The 15,788-nt window shown below is 29.4% G+C and overlaps 1 protein-coding gene across 2 annotated transcripts in view; it reads left to right on the top strand.

Moving 5' to 3' along the window:
• Positions 1-15,788, top strand: part of LOC129984713 (hemicentin-2-like) — a 516,003-nt gene that overhangs the window by 471,137 nt on the left and 29,078 nt on the right. For both annotated transcript variants that reach the window (XM_056094654.1, XM_056094653.1), the window contains exon 10: positions 11,088-11,227. In XM_056094654.1, the coding sequence (XP_055950629.1) occupies positions 11,088-11,227 (140 nt within the window). The remainder of the gene's footprint in view (positions 1-11,087; positions 11,228-15,788) is intronic.

Below are 15,788 nucleotides of genomic sequence, written 5' to 3'. Positions count from 1 at the left end.
TTGGAAATATTCGAAAGAAATGACTAATATAGTTTCTTAAAATGTTCGCAATATAAGAATTGGTTCCAAAATTAGTGCAACTTGAGACTGTTAGTTATATTTATTAACAAATTCGCAATCCAAATTAAAATACAACATGCTTACACATTTGATACCAAATGAATACATTTGATGATCAGTCGTTATTTCCTGTGTTGGAAGACAACTTCTGTGGACGGAAGAACGACGTACTTTTCACAAAACTGATATTCAATCATTTATACTTGTTCGACTGATAATCATGTAATATTAAAGCCAATGCTCCCACAGGAAATGGAGATGGAAATAATTCAAAGTTTGGAACTTTATGGTATGTCCGAGTTTATAATATGACAATATTTAAATAAATGTAAACTTTTGAATTTGAATGTAAAGATAACGAAACTAATTTTTTAATAGAATTGAATGTAATATTTTAACAGGAATACGTGGGAAAATAAATCGTTTGCTGAAAATAAATTTAATGTGTCTTTTGGAACAAACAAAGATTAATTTAATACTCGATCTTAATTTCGTTGCAATTGGTTAAGAATATGCACTTTTTATTTATGAAAGAATCATATTACCGAATTATTATGTAAGAATTATATTACCGAATTATTATGTAAGAATCATATTACCGAATTATTATGTAAGAATTATATTACCGAATTATTATGTAAGAATCATATTACCGAATTATTATGTAAGAATCATATTACCGAATTATTATGTAAGAATCATATTACCGAATTATTATGTAAGAATCATATTACCGAATTATTATGTAAGAATCATATTACTTTTTTTAATTCATAAGATTTATTAAATTATTGTTGATATTCACATCATATAATAACAGAATATTTAGAAGTAATAAACAGATGCACTACCTAATTATCTTTAAAAAAATTTAAATCGCCGAAAGGATGCAAATTCACCGTTTCATTTCTCTGCCCACTATTTACATTACACAGTGGCGTTATTTTGGCAATGTTGCGTGTGTTCCTATATTTGCTATGGAAGTGATGTCACCGTAAGCACAGAACATTCAGAAGTTAAATGCATACCAATTAAGGATACCAATTAAGAAAAATGTTTCTTCAAGCTTTATATAGAACTATGCATACTTTTTCATTTAATAAATTGGCAATTTAAAGCTGAATATAAAATTTTAAAAGCCGTAATTTCGTATTTACTAAACCTTACTCTGTTATTGCACATTAAAATATTATCCAATCCCAAATTTCAAAATATTACAAGCTTATAAACCATATTTATATTTATTCAGTCAGGTACTTAAGCAATGAAATCGTTCTTTGATAAGAAAGGATTCATATATCTGTCTAAAGTAAATGCTTCCAAAGCTGCAAAATCAACGATTATATAAATGCATAATACTACAATTCCAGTTTCTAAATCGACTTATCCTTGACTACTATCCTTAATTCAGAAATTTTATCGATAATTGAGCATTAATTTAATATATAAATGCATAATACTACAATTCCAGTTTCTAAATCGACTTATCCTTGACTACTATCCTTAATTCGGAAATTTTATCGATAATTGAGCATTAATTTAAATCTAAGTTGAGCAATTTGAATGATGTTGAACTTTTACAAAAAGAAATTTGATGTTTTCTCGACATATGATGGAAGCGAAGTGGATGGAATAAATATTTACAAAGCTACTTAACCCTTTAAAGGGCCATTTTTTTCTAGTCATATGCTAAAATATTTTTTGGATAGAAATTAGAATAAGGAAAGGGATTCATTTAGCTTATTAGATAAATTTAATTTGATTCATTAATAATTAAGTAACAAATCAAGACACATCATTTTGTCTGAGATAAAGAACTGAAGTATCTAAGTTTCTGACTAACTAAAAAAAATTTGTCAGAACTTATGCCAACCTACATAATTTCATACAAAGATTGATAAATTTGGTGGGAAGGTCCCATGGCCATAGAAAGGGTTAATTTGAACCTATGTGCACAGTTTTATTTATGCACATGGATGATAATGGATTTTGGGTTTAACTTATATATTAGAATGAAGTGAACTGAATACTTACTTTGGATTTTTTCTAAATGGCTGATTTGAGTACAAAACTTTATATAAATACTCAATTTGCTTATGAAAATTTATTGCTTTTGTTTATTACGTTTTTAAGTTATCACATATAATCATAAAAATACACTGATGTACAAAAGATAAATTAGAGAAATTTGCATCTTGTTTTATTCATAATTTAACTGTAATTTAATTTCCTTTAGCGAAATAAAGATGATTAATTACAAAAGAACTTAATTTAGTATAACCTACAAATGAAATTAATGCTATTAAGGAAATGTATACTTTTTAAATTTCAACATTGCGTAAAATATTGAAGAATTTAGTCTGAGAAATAAAATTTTGATTCTTGATATCTTTCTTAGCTCGAATAAGATCAGTTTGCTGTTTAAAAATGAGTGGTATTCCTATTTTTTCCGTTATTTTTAAAAGCATAAAACGTTAAAAAGTTAATTTTAAAAAATTCTGAAGTATAAAATTTTAAATTATTAAAATTTTTGTTTGCTTAACTTTTTTTTAATTTAAAAAAATTAATCATTGTTCTACTCAATATTGTTTCTTTTCTTTCTTACCCTGCAATATTTCCATTTGATAAAATGCAAGTTAAAAATAAGATACTTTACTCCTTGGTATTAAATAAAATCATTCTAGAAATACTACTGAGAATCACTATTTCAGAAGAATTAGAAAACGCACACAAAATTAAAAAATATTCCTAATGTATTCCCATTTCTTAAGCAGATTTCATATCTTTCAGAAACAGTTTTAATACAGAAAAGGCCATCAAAGAATTGCCATTAGCTCGCGACGTCTTGATCAAATATATAGAAATTTCATATGACCTTTCCATTAATGAAGTTAAATCCAAACTAAATGGCATAGTTGTTTCAATTTACTTAAAACTCGTTCTTTACGAAAAAAAATAGCCTAGGTTTAAAAGAATGTGACTCAAAGAATAATTTCAATAGAAAAAAATCCGCTCTTTTCTTTTCCTTTCAAAATATAAAGTTTCACGCTAAATTTTCATTCTTTAAGGTGGTTAGAACTCTAAGAGAAATTATCGACTAATATACTTTAATAACTGCTTTTCATAATTTGTGACGGAAACAATTCGGCAGGAAAATTTTCTAGGCCAAGAAAGTACGCCAAAGGGCAATGGAAACTTTCTTATACGAAAACATAAAACAGTTCGAATTCTTTCCAGACGTTCTTTTCTTTCGGTAATAAAATCAAATGGAAGAGACATGAAGAACCTGAATGCGTTGAAGGAATTTTTTTTCTTGGAGCTGTAAACAGTTTTCAAAATTGCATCAAAGACTTAGGTATTTATAGTGAAATGCAGTGATTCAATTCATAATCACATGATAAACGTAAAGGCATCCGCTCGCATTCAGATTTGAAATCCACTGCACAAACAGTAATTTCTGATTATAAGGGCTTATACTTGTTGCTTCAAATAAATATATATATTTTTTTTGTATATTTTATTTTGAAAATTTAATTATAGTTCGTACATTAAGCTTTAAGCTTCTTTTTTTTAGTACTTGAACTTCAAATAATTTTTTATTGTCGTTTTTTGTTTGAATTCGAATCGTTCGTGTTTGTTAGCTTTAACAAAGTACGATCATCACGACATCAAATATTTTTACGATTATAATATCATTTCGATATATGTGAGAAAACGATAATTGAGATTTCGATATATGTGAGAAAACGATAATTGAGATTTCGATATATGTGAGAAAACGATAATTGAGATATCGATATATGTGAGATAATGATTAACACAAAACTCAAAAGTATTCTAAAAATAAAAGTGAATATAAATAAATAGAAACTTTTATTTTCCTAAAATTATAAATTCTCCTTCAAATTTCATTGTTTAAAATTCCCTTTTTCTCATTAAAATATTCTTTAATATACAAAGAAATAAAATAGTACAAAAATGTACGACTTTTGAAAAGGAAAAAAGGAAAAGGATTGTCAAAGGAAGATGGAAACTTTGTAACGCGTTAGCATCACGCAATTTTTTTTTCAAATAAATGCAAACGATCTTCTAAAATCAACCAAAAAGACTTCATCAAGGAAGTGAATGGGCGCTATTGTCCTAGAGTTTTTATAAGGAATCGAATGCTCAAAATTGCTTCCTAAATTACATAGGAAACTTGAATGTTTACAATAGCCTGCAATCAATTATCCGTACTGTTTCCACTTGTTATAACTAAAAATATTCTTTTGAAATGTATTTATAAATTTTCTTTTCACAATGGAAAAAAAATCTTAGTGCATCAATCTAATTTCTTGTTTGCTTCTTTTAGGTCATAAAATTTAATTGACTTTGGTTTCATAAAAGAACCGAAATGGTGATTGTCAGTGAAGTAGAAAGAATGATTTGCTCTTTTTCCTTTTGTTGATTAAATCAAAGTAAGGTTTTTAAATCACGCTTATATTGCATACGGAAGAAAGACGTAAAGATATGCTGTGAGATATACTTAAATATATACTTAAAGATATACTTAAAAGTCTGAATGATATCTTCCAACAAAAATAAAAGCAAATGAAGGTTGGTAGATGGATAGATTATTTATAAATATCATGAAATCAAGTTGATTTTCATGGTACTTGAAATTTTATTTAGAAGTAGCATGCTTCTTCGTCTATTTGATACTGTTTTTTAATTAAAAAATATGTGAATATGAGTGAAATATACAAATATGATGAAAAATGCATTATTTTATTTTTTTTAAGATTTTAATTTTACTATTAAACAATATATATTTTGAACAAACGCTGACACTCAGCAAAGAATTGAAGAGGAGTTAGACGGATATTACTACCCTCTACTTCAATTAACCCTTTAAAGGGCCATTTTTTTCTAGTCATATTATGTTAAAATATTTTTAGGCTTGAAATTAGAATAAGAAAAGGGATTCATTTAACATATTAGATATATTTAATTTGATTCATTAATTAATTTGGTTAATTAATAATTAAGTAACAAATCAATACACATCATTTTGTGTAAGATAAAGAACTGAAGCATCTAAGTTTCTGTATTAGTAAAAAATATTGTCAGAACATATGCCAACTTACATACTTTCATACAAATATTGATAAATATGGTGGGAAGCGTACTTCTCACGGCCCTAGAAAGGGTTAAATGAAAGTATCAGAGTTTCAACGTTTTGTACTGCTCGTTTCAATATTCTGAGATGACCACTTTTCGATGATTCTATCTCATTAAGGGGAGAGACGCGGTAGGATGAGCGCATTTCCGGAATTCTTAGTTTTTTTTTTTTTAACCTTGATTTTCGCCCTATTAGATATTTTTTGATCAATTTTTGTTCAATATCGTACAATATCATGTCGTTTCTGGCTGTATTATTTTAATTCAGTCTGCGAGTTATCCGAGTTTATTTTATTGTTAAATATAAAATCCCGTTATATCTGAATGGAATTCTTTATATCAAGCATCGACTAATGCGCAGCTCACTAAGGAATTTATTCCATCCATACAAAGACGCCTAAAGGCTAACTACTTTGACTCAAATTTTAAGCTTATCCAGTTTCTGACTGGGCATGGAAACTTTAAAGCATATTTAAAACGATTGAATTTGTCGCCTACTGATAGATGTTCGTGCTACAGTGGTGCAGTTCAGGATGTCAAGCATCTGATATTTGAATGCACCAAGTTCATTCCGGAAAGACGAAAACTCAGGAACTGCCTTCAAAAGAACAATATAACTTGGCCTACTCATTTATCTGCCTTTGTACAGTGTAAATCCTCTTTCATTTCCTTTTGTACATATATTAACAGTGTTTTTCCCCGTATGATTTAAATTTTACTTTAGTGTGTTTGCCTACATATATTTGTATATATACTTTTGTATTTGTATTTTGTATATTTTATTTGATCATGCTTATTCAATTGTTTATATCATTTACTGTATGTTTCTATGTGAGCAATTTTGTTTCATTTTTGCTTTTGTTTGTGTATTTACTTGTTTTCCCCTATTTTTCTTCCTTCTTTTTTTGCATTTGTGCCTGCGACCTTATATTTGAAATGTATTTTACTGTCAATTGCGTACTGACTTACATCTGTAAGCCTTGTGGTATACTTGTTGGCACACAAAGAGTTTATGCATAGAGAACAAATATATATATATATATATATATATATATATATATATATATATATAAAATCCCCTCCTTCCAACTTTCCTTTCACCCTTATTTTGATGAATTAAACCCATCCTAATGGATGCGCAAAAGCACGGAGGGATTTAGAATCTGTTGTCAAACAATAGTTTATCATCAAATTTATCTCTGCTGATAACAGATAAAAACGTGCCATTTGTATTTATTGATTCCACCAATGTGCTACCATTTAGCTTTTGAAAGATCATATCATTTTGACGAGATTATTACGGAACAACATTCATACTACATATCAATATTTAATCAATAATTCAATTTTCTCGCTTGTGATATTTATTACAGTTTGGTTCTATTATCGTATTGTTTACAACCCTTCTTTGCTTTTACGAATTTCATTTTGATCTCCAGAATTTTTATGAAAAAATTATTTTCTGCTGTTAAAAATACTGATAGAGGAATGTTTACATTTTTTTTTTTTTTTCATTTTCATTAATACTTATTTCATAGTCGAAACTTGGCATGATTGACAGTTTTTAATACTATCACTCTATAGATGCAATTTTGCAAATATATAAAGTATACTATAATAGAAATTAAATATGGTATAGTAAATTAAAGATTATAGTAAACTAAAAATAGTAAATTATGGTATGGTAAATTGAAGAAAAGGTTTAAGACGCCAAATTTCATTTATATAGCTGTTTTTTAGTTATGTTCTCATACAGACATTAATAAAAATTATTTTTTATGCATAGAATACTTAAAACCAAATAAATTCATCATAATTTTGAAACTGAATTTGTTTGGCAATTATGATGCTTTTATCTATATTTATTTATAAAAATATTATTACAATACTTTTTTTAAAATGGCATTTTTATACATTTATGTAACCATATTTTTCAATATTTATTCAATATATCTTTTTATGGAACAAAATAAACATATAAAATAACAAAAATCATATTGCATGGTATATAATAGTAATAATACTAAAACTCTATACAAGATATTTGTTGGTTGAAATAACCTAAATCTCTCCAATGCTACTCATGAATAATGATGTCTTTTTACAGAAAGATTATCTTTAAAATATTCAATTTTTCCTTTCCTAGAATATTTATATGGAAATCTTCTAAAATATTGAAACTGCTGAAACTTGCCGACATCTTACAAGAAAACAATTTTGAGAGATAGTATTGTTTAAACGGGAGGGAAAATCCACAGACAGTTGTGATTGAAAAGATGCAAATTGTATAGGCATTTTCTAAATTTGTTGTAAGGAATTTTGTATTTTTAAACAATGAAATCTGCATTATTTGAATTTTATCCTTTTGGACTCCAGACAGCTAGTGGAAATATCTTTCCACATACGAGATTCAATTGCGAGGGGGGAAAAAGGTATCAAGACTTATCTGAAATTGTAGAGACAGTGCAAATTTTTTCGCCACCAATTTCGATGCTTTCCAGACGAAGAAAAAAATGCAATGGAACGCAGACTAGATATTCGAATGAACAGAATATTCTCCGGTTCCTTCCGATCAATTTATGGCATCAATCACATTCTCTTATTTTCTAACTTTATTTTAACTTCTTTCAAGATCTAACGCAGTATATTCTACTTTATTGTTTAAGCAATGACCAATATAATCTACTTTACATTTTGAGCAATGACCAATATAATCTACTTTATATTTTAAACAATGACCAATATAATCTTCTTTATAGTTTAAGAAATGACCAATAGAATCTACTTTACATTTTGAGCAATGACCAATGTAATCTACTTTATATTTTAAGCAATGACCAATACAATCTACTTTATAGTTTAAGAAATGACCAATATAATCTACTTTATATTTTAAACAGTGACCAATAATTTATTGTTTGAAATGGGATTAGAATGGGATTTTTGGCAACAAAGACCAAAAGAGTTCATGTTAAAAAACTTCAGAGATTGGAGAAGGATCCGAAGATATTGCTTATTAGAAACAGCTTTTCAGATAAAAGTTTTGAATGAAGATCAACATTAAGTTTTGCAAAAAGATTTGACATATGAGTTGCGCATTTGGAACAAAACAAGATGATATGTTCACTGTTATGTTCATGATTACAAACTTTGCAGTGAGGATAATTGTGTAGACCAAATCTATTCAACAGAGCTGGAATTATAATCATCAGTGTTAAAAAAACGTGCAGTTATGATATCTTCTCCACTATTTTTGAGCCATGGATTAAGGGAAAAACATGGTGGGAACATCACCAATAGATTCTTGATATTTGCTATATTTAAAAATGTAATTTGGTTTTTTGTATGGAGATTTCCTGATAAAGAGAAAGTAAATTCTCTGAAGCAATCGAATTTAACAATGGGGGCGACTCCCCCCTTGACCATTTTGCGAGTACGTCTTGTCTTTTCATTCCAATGTATCTGTGAATGTCATAGAGACCACACCAAGCATAATTTATGATTTAAGTTTCCCCGAATTTCAATTTTGCCAGATAAACTGGGATTGACTCTTGGAGATTAATGACCAATATAATCTACTTTATATTTCAAACAATGACCAATATAATCTACTTTATATTTTAAACAATGACCAATATAATCTACTTTATATTTTAAACAGTTTATAAAGTTAGTGGAACGCTTATTTGTTTAGACGATACAGGAAAATGTGCTGAAATAAAAACCTTAATAAGCTTTTTGCTTATTAAAATAGCGAAGATAAACTAGACGAGAAGCTGCTTATGTGCGGATACTAATGAATCACATCTATGCAACTTTTTTCAGAGGAAAAATATTATTTAATAAGTTTATTATTAAAAATAATTAATAATAATAATTGCCTTAATTAATTTTACAAACGATATCTAAATTGATCAAAAATCTATTTACATTACCTTTAGTGCTTTCAACGTTCGGCAACCAATCTTCTTTTACATATTTGCAGTCTTTTATCCAACCAGGTTTAATTAGAATAATACTTGGGGTGGCACATGCAAAATAGCCATCAGCCTTAAAATCTTCACGTGCTTGATAACCTAAGTGAAAGAAAATAATCTAATTACACCTCATTAAAATTTAAATCTTAAAAATTCAAGAAATTAAAAATTTAACTGTTTTGTCTTTTTATTAATTGACATCATTTTCCAGACTTAATTTACTTAAAAACCAAATCTTCCCTGACATCACCTGTGTAATCTTTGAATAATCATTTGATGGTGTCGTTTGCACTTATAATACATTTGCATATTCCTAGGTGGCAGTATGAGCTGAATATAAATAAATAATCCACAAATTATGTATGCATATTTGTTATTTGAATTATTTAATTTTGTCATGATCATTTAATTTAATAAGAAATAATCAATATAAATAGTTAACTATTTTTAGAGATTATTATTTTCTCGTATACGTAGTATAGAAAAAGTATAGTAATTGTCAAAAAATTCGAACTCGAGATTTTGTCTCAAGTTTTGTCCAAGTTTCAGACCTCCTTGAGTTCGAAAAACACATTTTTGGGAAATGTCCGTCTGTCTGTCAGTCTATGATAAAGATAACTCAAAAACGCTTTGAACTATACAGTTCAAATTTGGTATATGGTCTTTACACCAAATTTGCCGATGTCTATCAAATTTTAAGTAAACTCTGTTCAGAGGAATTCCTTTCTGTCTTGCTGTTGGAATATAACACGACAATTAAAAAACGAAGAAAGCTAGATAAATAAAATTTGGTATACATATTTAACATCTATAGTCCAGACACTTGTTAAATTTTAAATCAAATCCAATTAGCATTTCATTGTCTGTACGTTTGTACTTTGAGGAACAAGTAAGCGCTATAATTAAAAAGCGCATCGATTTCAATCTATTTAATTTGGTACGGGATTTTGTGACTACGAGTTCAATTTTGCATTAAATTTTTTGTTTCAGGCAGTTGAGTATGGTTTAGTTACATTAAAGTCCCGTTTTAAAGCAACACTAGGGCTATTTTGGGACGGACCTCGTCATTTTGAAACGCGGTCAGATGACGAAGACGACACCTGAACTGGCACCCCCCTCTCCACACCACACCAGCGGGAGGACGTTTGGTCATGACGGATTTAACGTGCAACAGACCCCCTTACACGACGGTTCTTCGGTGGAATCGAGTCACGAACCTGAAACCCTCCGGTTCCGAAACCGAGACCTTACCACCAGGCCACCGCGGCCCACTTCAGGCGGTTGAGAAAAACGTGTCTAAGACAAACTTTCGAATTTTGGACACTATTAAAGTATGCCAAGGATTGAGTAATCGCCAAGAAGGACACGATAGATTGAGTAAAAATGCTAAAGTTACGCCAAAGTTAATATTTTGTAGCTATTGTTCGCCAGTGCCGTGTAGGGCGTTCTCTGGCATGACAAGTTTATTAGACAGCATGCGAGAAAGTTTTGAGAAGACCACTCTAGCCAGATTTAAAAGCAAATAGGCTTAAAAGTATTATTAAACCGACGTTGTTATGGTAACTGCTTTTACCATAACAAAGTCGGTCATACATTCTCATTTCTCGATTTCTCATTTTACCATCACTTTTAATTTACTTGCAGCCTTCTTCTTCGATATTCTACAGTATTTTCCATCCCTAAATATTCGTTATGCTCGAACTCTTTAACCTATTCAATATTCTCATAATGTTATTCATTACAATAAACGATTTTGTTACAAATTTCTCTTCTCTAATATTACTTAAGAACAAACATTTTTGATACATTTATACTCAGCAAAAATATATCAAATATATAACAGATAAATTTACAATCTTGTTTATTTTTATCTTTTTTTTTTTTCCTCAGATGGCAGCGAGGAGGTATGGAACCACTCTGCTATCACAACTGGTGCAGGTGTCATGGCCTTTGTCTTGGTCATCACGGCTGCTTGCATCTTCTACTTCAGAAGGATCTATTTGGAAAGAAAGCATCGTGGGCCAATGGGGGTAAGGAATTTTATCTGGTCTTCCTTCATGTCTTCTTATTGAAAATGAATTTAACTTGTTCCGTAACGATACAAATACATCATTCCAGATTAGTTTTATTATATTTACTCGTTTAGATTTCTAAACAAGCGTTGGCTTATTATTTATATCTAAATTTATACAGACATTGATAAAGTATTTTTCAAAACCATTGGAATGGTTACAGTTACAACTACTTCCTTTTTAACAAAGATAGGAGGAAAATATTTGAAGGCAATACAGAAGAAAGATTAAAACTTGACTTGCTTACGTAATTATTGGCCTAGGTAATTTCACTTGGTCACATGAGAAGCATTTATATGTAGTCTATTTCACGTCATACTCTGTGAAATATGGCCATTGATGCGCATTCGCTGGCCGTATGCAAGTTCTGAGTATGGCTATTTAAATCTTCTGGAATTACTTCCTATGTCTTCATTTCATTGGGATGTGCCTTAGAATGTTTCTTGATTTCTCTTTTGTAGGTTTCTTTTATTAAAAAAGATAGGAAGAAAAGATTTTTTAAGCAATACAGAAAACAGCTTAAAATCTTATTCGTATATGTAACAATAACCTAGATAACTTCCCTTGGTCACAAGGGCTGCTTTCATATCCCGTCTATTTCACGTCATACTCTATGAAATATGGCCATTCATGTGCATTTGATGGCTCCATGCAAGTTCTACGTTTGGTTATCTAAATCTTCTGAAAGTATATCTTCAGTAAAATATTTTATAAGTATTAAGTATTTATTATAAGTATTACTTCCGTAAAATATTTTAAATATTAAATCAAAAAAGCATTACAGACGTGTTAATTTAATAGCCTAATATCTGTTATGTTTTGTAAAAGAATTATTTTCATGTAGTCAAGCACCATGAGATAACAGTGCTGTTAAAAACTTAAGTGTCCCTGTAAAGTATTTCAAATTATCATTACTTATCTTCTGCGATAATGTAATTTCAATTTTTTTTAATTCTTTTTTTTAAATAATTGGCAGAATTTTTCTTCCTTAATTTCAACAGTGGGGAAAAATCACGTGATTAAGTAGTTGATGAAACAATATAAACGATTTAAAATTCCTCTCAACAACGGAATTAATTGTCGGAAATCATGCAAAAAATATTATTGAAAAAACTTTCAAAATTCAAAAAAAAATACTCGGCAATTAAATTGAATCATTAAAAAAATAATTACTTGAAATCTAAAGCAGTCTAAAAATTACTTTTGAATAGTATTATTTTCGGAAATTAAAGCTAAAAACCACCATAACTCATTTAATATTTAATTTTTTTCTTATTGGACATTTATAAATCCCCCGTGCACCACAAAGTATCACACGTGGCTTACAGAAGTAAGTATGTAACACATTACAAAAAAAGAAGAAAATTTAACAGTTATGAAGGATTACAGATGTCAACAATACATTTACAGAAATTTTCAAAAGCACTTCTAGTGGAAATAAGTTGGTGAAACTCTGGAGGCCAATTTATATTCATGTCCTTGAGAGCCAGTCTTAGGGGATGTCTTTCTTTGACAAACTTGGAACATAGAAGGAGCACATGTTCAACATTTTCCTCCCCACCAATATCACAATCGCAGGAAGATGACGGAAACAAATTAAGTTTGTACAAGTAACTTTTAAAGTTACCATGACCAGTTAGAAATTGGGTTATTTTGTAATCAGTATAAAAATGATGGCATGACAGTCTCTTATTAACGGATGGAAAAAATTTCTTTGTTAAGCTCCCTTTATTTGAAAGGAGCTATTCTTGATTGCAAGACTCCACCATTTTTTCACTCGTAATCTTCTTGTAAAAGGATTTAGGAATATTAACGTCAATGTCGATTTTGCGCTTAGTGGCAGCTATTTAATTCATTTAACTTTAAAAAAATCCACTATCCTGTATTTATTTCCATTTTGCAAATATATTTTTCAAATTTTCATTATGCATGTGTATATTTTTCAAATTTTGCAGGTCTAAATCAGAATGTTTGAGCTGTATAGTGCTGGCACACACACATTCTGATTTATTATTGCAAAAATGTGATTAAAACTGTTATTCACTTAGAATAATTCTATTGGCAAGGCACGCTTTTACGATTTTGTTTTCCCCTCCAAATTTTTGATAAAATAATATTTTCTTATTACTAATAAAAACTTATATACAAACGTTTATTCAACATTTAATAAATTATTCAAAATTTAAAAAATATATTTTTTGGCTCGAAAGATACACGTTTTTAAAGTAAAGAAATTCTGATTTAACAATTCGGGTGTTTAATTGATCAATTCCAATTTTAAAAAATTGAGAACAATAAAAAAAAATTAAGTTTTTCCACAACTTTTGATGAAAATTTAAAGAAATAAAATAGTTCAGCGTCAGTTTAATCAAAGAATTCTAAAAACACGTAATTGTTAGAAATGAGTAAGCTATTTCATCAAAAAAGAAAAGGCTAATGATCCATCAAAATTTGCAAAAATATGCAAAAAAAAACTTTAGAAGAATGTGCTCATTTTTAAGGTAAAAACCGAAGAAGTGCCGCGAAAACGCATAAAAGACATCTCATATAAAAATGTCCTATTCAGCATGGCGGCGAATAAAATGGCATCAAATAATAAAAAAAGAAAGAAATTGGCAGCATTCGCATTTGAAAAGAAAAACATTCTGCTGAAGAGTTTGCGGAAAAGGAAAAATACTTTTTAACAAATTGCTTCTATCCTCTATAAAGAAAATTCACGAAATGAAAGCGAAGCATTTTTTTTTTCAATTTTTTTTTTCTTTCTCTCCAGATCTGTGTTCGAATTGCTTTTTTTCACTCCCTTTGTGGAAGAAAATCTGCTCAAATAAAGAAAAGTTTTCTTTGGCCGAGTATGTAAAAAAAAAGATGGTGTGTTTCACCTTTTGCTCGAATTAAGAAAAAAAAAATGGAAGATGTAGAAAAAAATTATACATAAAAAGTCATCTATGCTGCTGTTTTTTTTGTTTGAAAAATATCTTTCACTTGAAAAAATCCCGTCTAGTAGTTGTGTTTGAAGGCAAAAAAATATATGTTAAGGAGGTGATAAAAAAATTCGGTGTTTAACACAATCAATTATTATTCAAAATTAATCATTTAACTAGTACGAAATGAAAAAGATTATTTTTTTCGATTGAATGAATGAATACTTTTGAAAAGATCAGACAAATTACGTTTTTGTATGTTATATTTATAAAAAAAATTAAGGTCCCAATAGAATGTGATAACTCAATATTAGAAGCATCGCGTTTCAAATGCGCCTGGAATATATTACAAAGACACTTGTTGCACAATGAAAATATGAGTTGCCAAATAAGGTAATGGAATTAAAAGTTGATTCCATTCACATTATGTCTTTGAAGCATAGCGGCTTCGTTTGAGTCCATGTCCCTAAGAATTGTCATAGTGGTTTCAAATGATAATAATTGTATAAAAATTTTCGAAACTTCCTAACTTGTATGCAAAATGTACGAAAATTTTTTGAAATTACCATTTTCATTTCCTTATTATGTATTTGATTTAATTTAATAAATGTCCACTTCAAATTCAGTAGTTTTATATTCTGTGCCTCAAAAGGTTAAACTGCCATGACACACTTACAATACGTATTGTTACAAACTTGTAATTTGCTTCCCATCACGGCTAGTATCACCGTAAGAAAGACCGTTGTAAGATCTGAGCTGAGCGGCTGCCACGTCAATGACCTGAGAGCTTGGCGACCATTTGGCGACTTGGCGGTGAATTTGGCGAGTTTGGCGACTAAATGGATACTACTGGAAAGTTCGAGAACTTTCACGATCCATCCACTAAGACCCGAGATACAGCCAGGTACGCCCTGATTGGTCTGAAGATTCTAGCCCCGCCTCCCGGAACTATAAAAGACAGGCAATCTGAATCTGAAGAAGCTGAAGTCGTGTGTATCGGAAGAAGTTGTGTGGATCGTCAAAAGCTGTGTGTGTGAGAGAGGAGTCGGAGTCGCCGACACGTAGAGAAACTGAAGGATTAGCAAGTTGCTGAACTATTAGAGATTTTGGAGAGGATTAGACAGCAAGAAGGCTGCTGAACTATAGCAATTTTTTTTATTTTGTAATATTTTGTAACAGTATGATCTTTTTAATTTTAGAATCTTTTGTCAATTTCAGAAGAAAAATGTGATGACAGTTGGAAGCTTCACAAGTATTCTAGTATCTTAAGACATATCATGAATGCATGACTGTATGGGTTGTATCAACTGACTATGCTCCTAACCAATATTATTTAAAAATTAGTAAACTGATATGGGAATTAACAACAAATGACTCAATGTGGTCAAGCTGATTGTTAGAAATTTTCCTTCAAGTGAAACATAATGTGAATTACTTTCTTTTGTATTCATCCAAGATGGCTGCTTACTTACATATGTGGGAGCTAAATGAAATTTCTGCTTGAAATCTTACCAAGAAAAACCACGATAACTTTCAACAATAGTAGTTATCACAGATTTCCTTTATTATGATTTCTTGATGTAAATTTCATTGGTTTA

This window comes from Argiope bruennichi, chromosome 9, assembly GCF_947563725.1.
Source record: "Argiope bruennichi chromosome 9, qqArgBrue1.1, whole genome shotgun sequence".
Taxonomy (NCBI): domain Eukaryota; kingdom Metazoa; phylum Arthropoda; class Arachnida; order Araneae; family Araneidae; genus Argiope; species Argiope bruennichi.
This window is presented reverse-complemented; position numbering and strand designations above follow the sequence as displayed.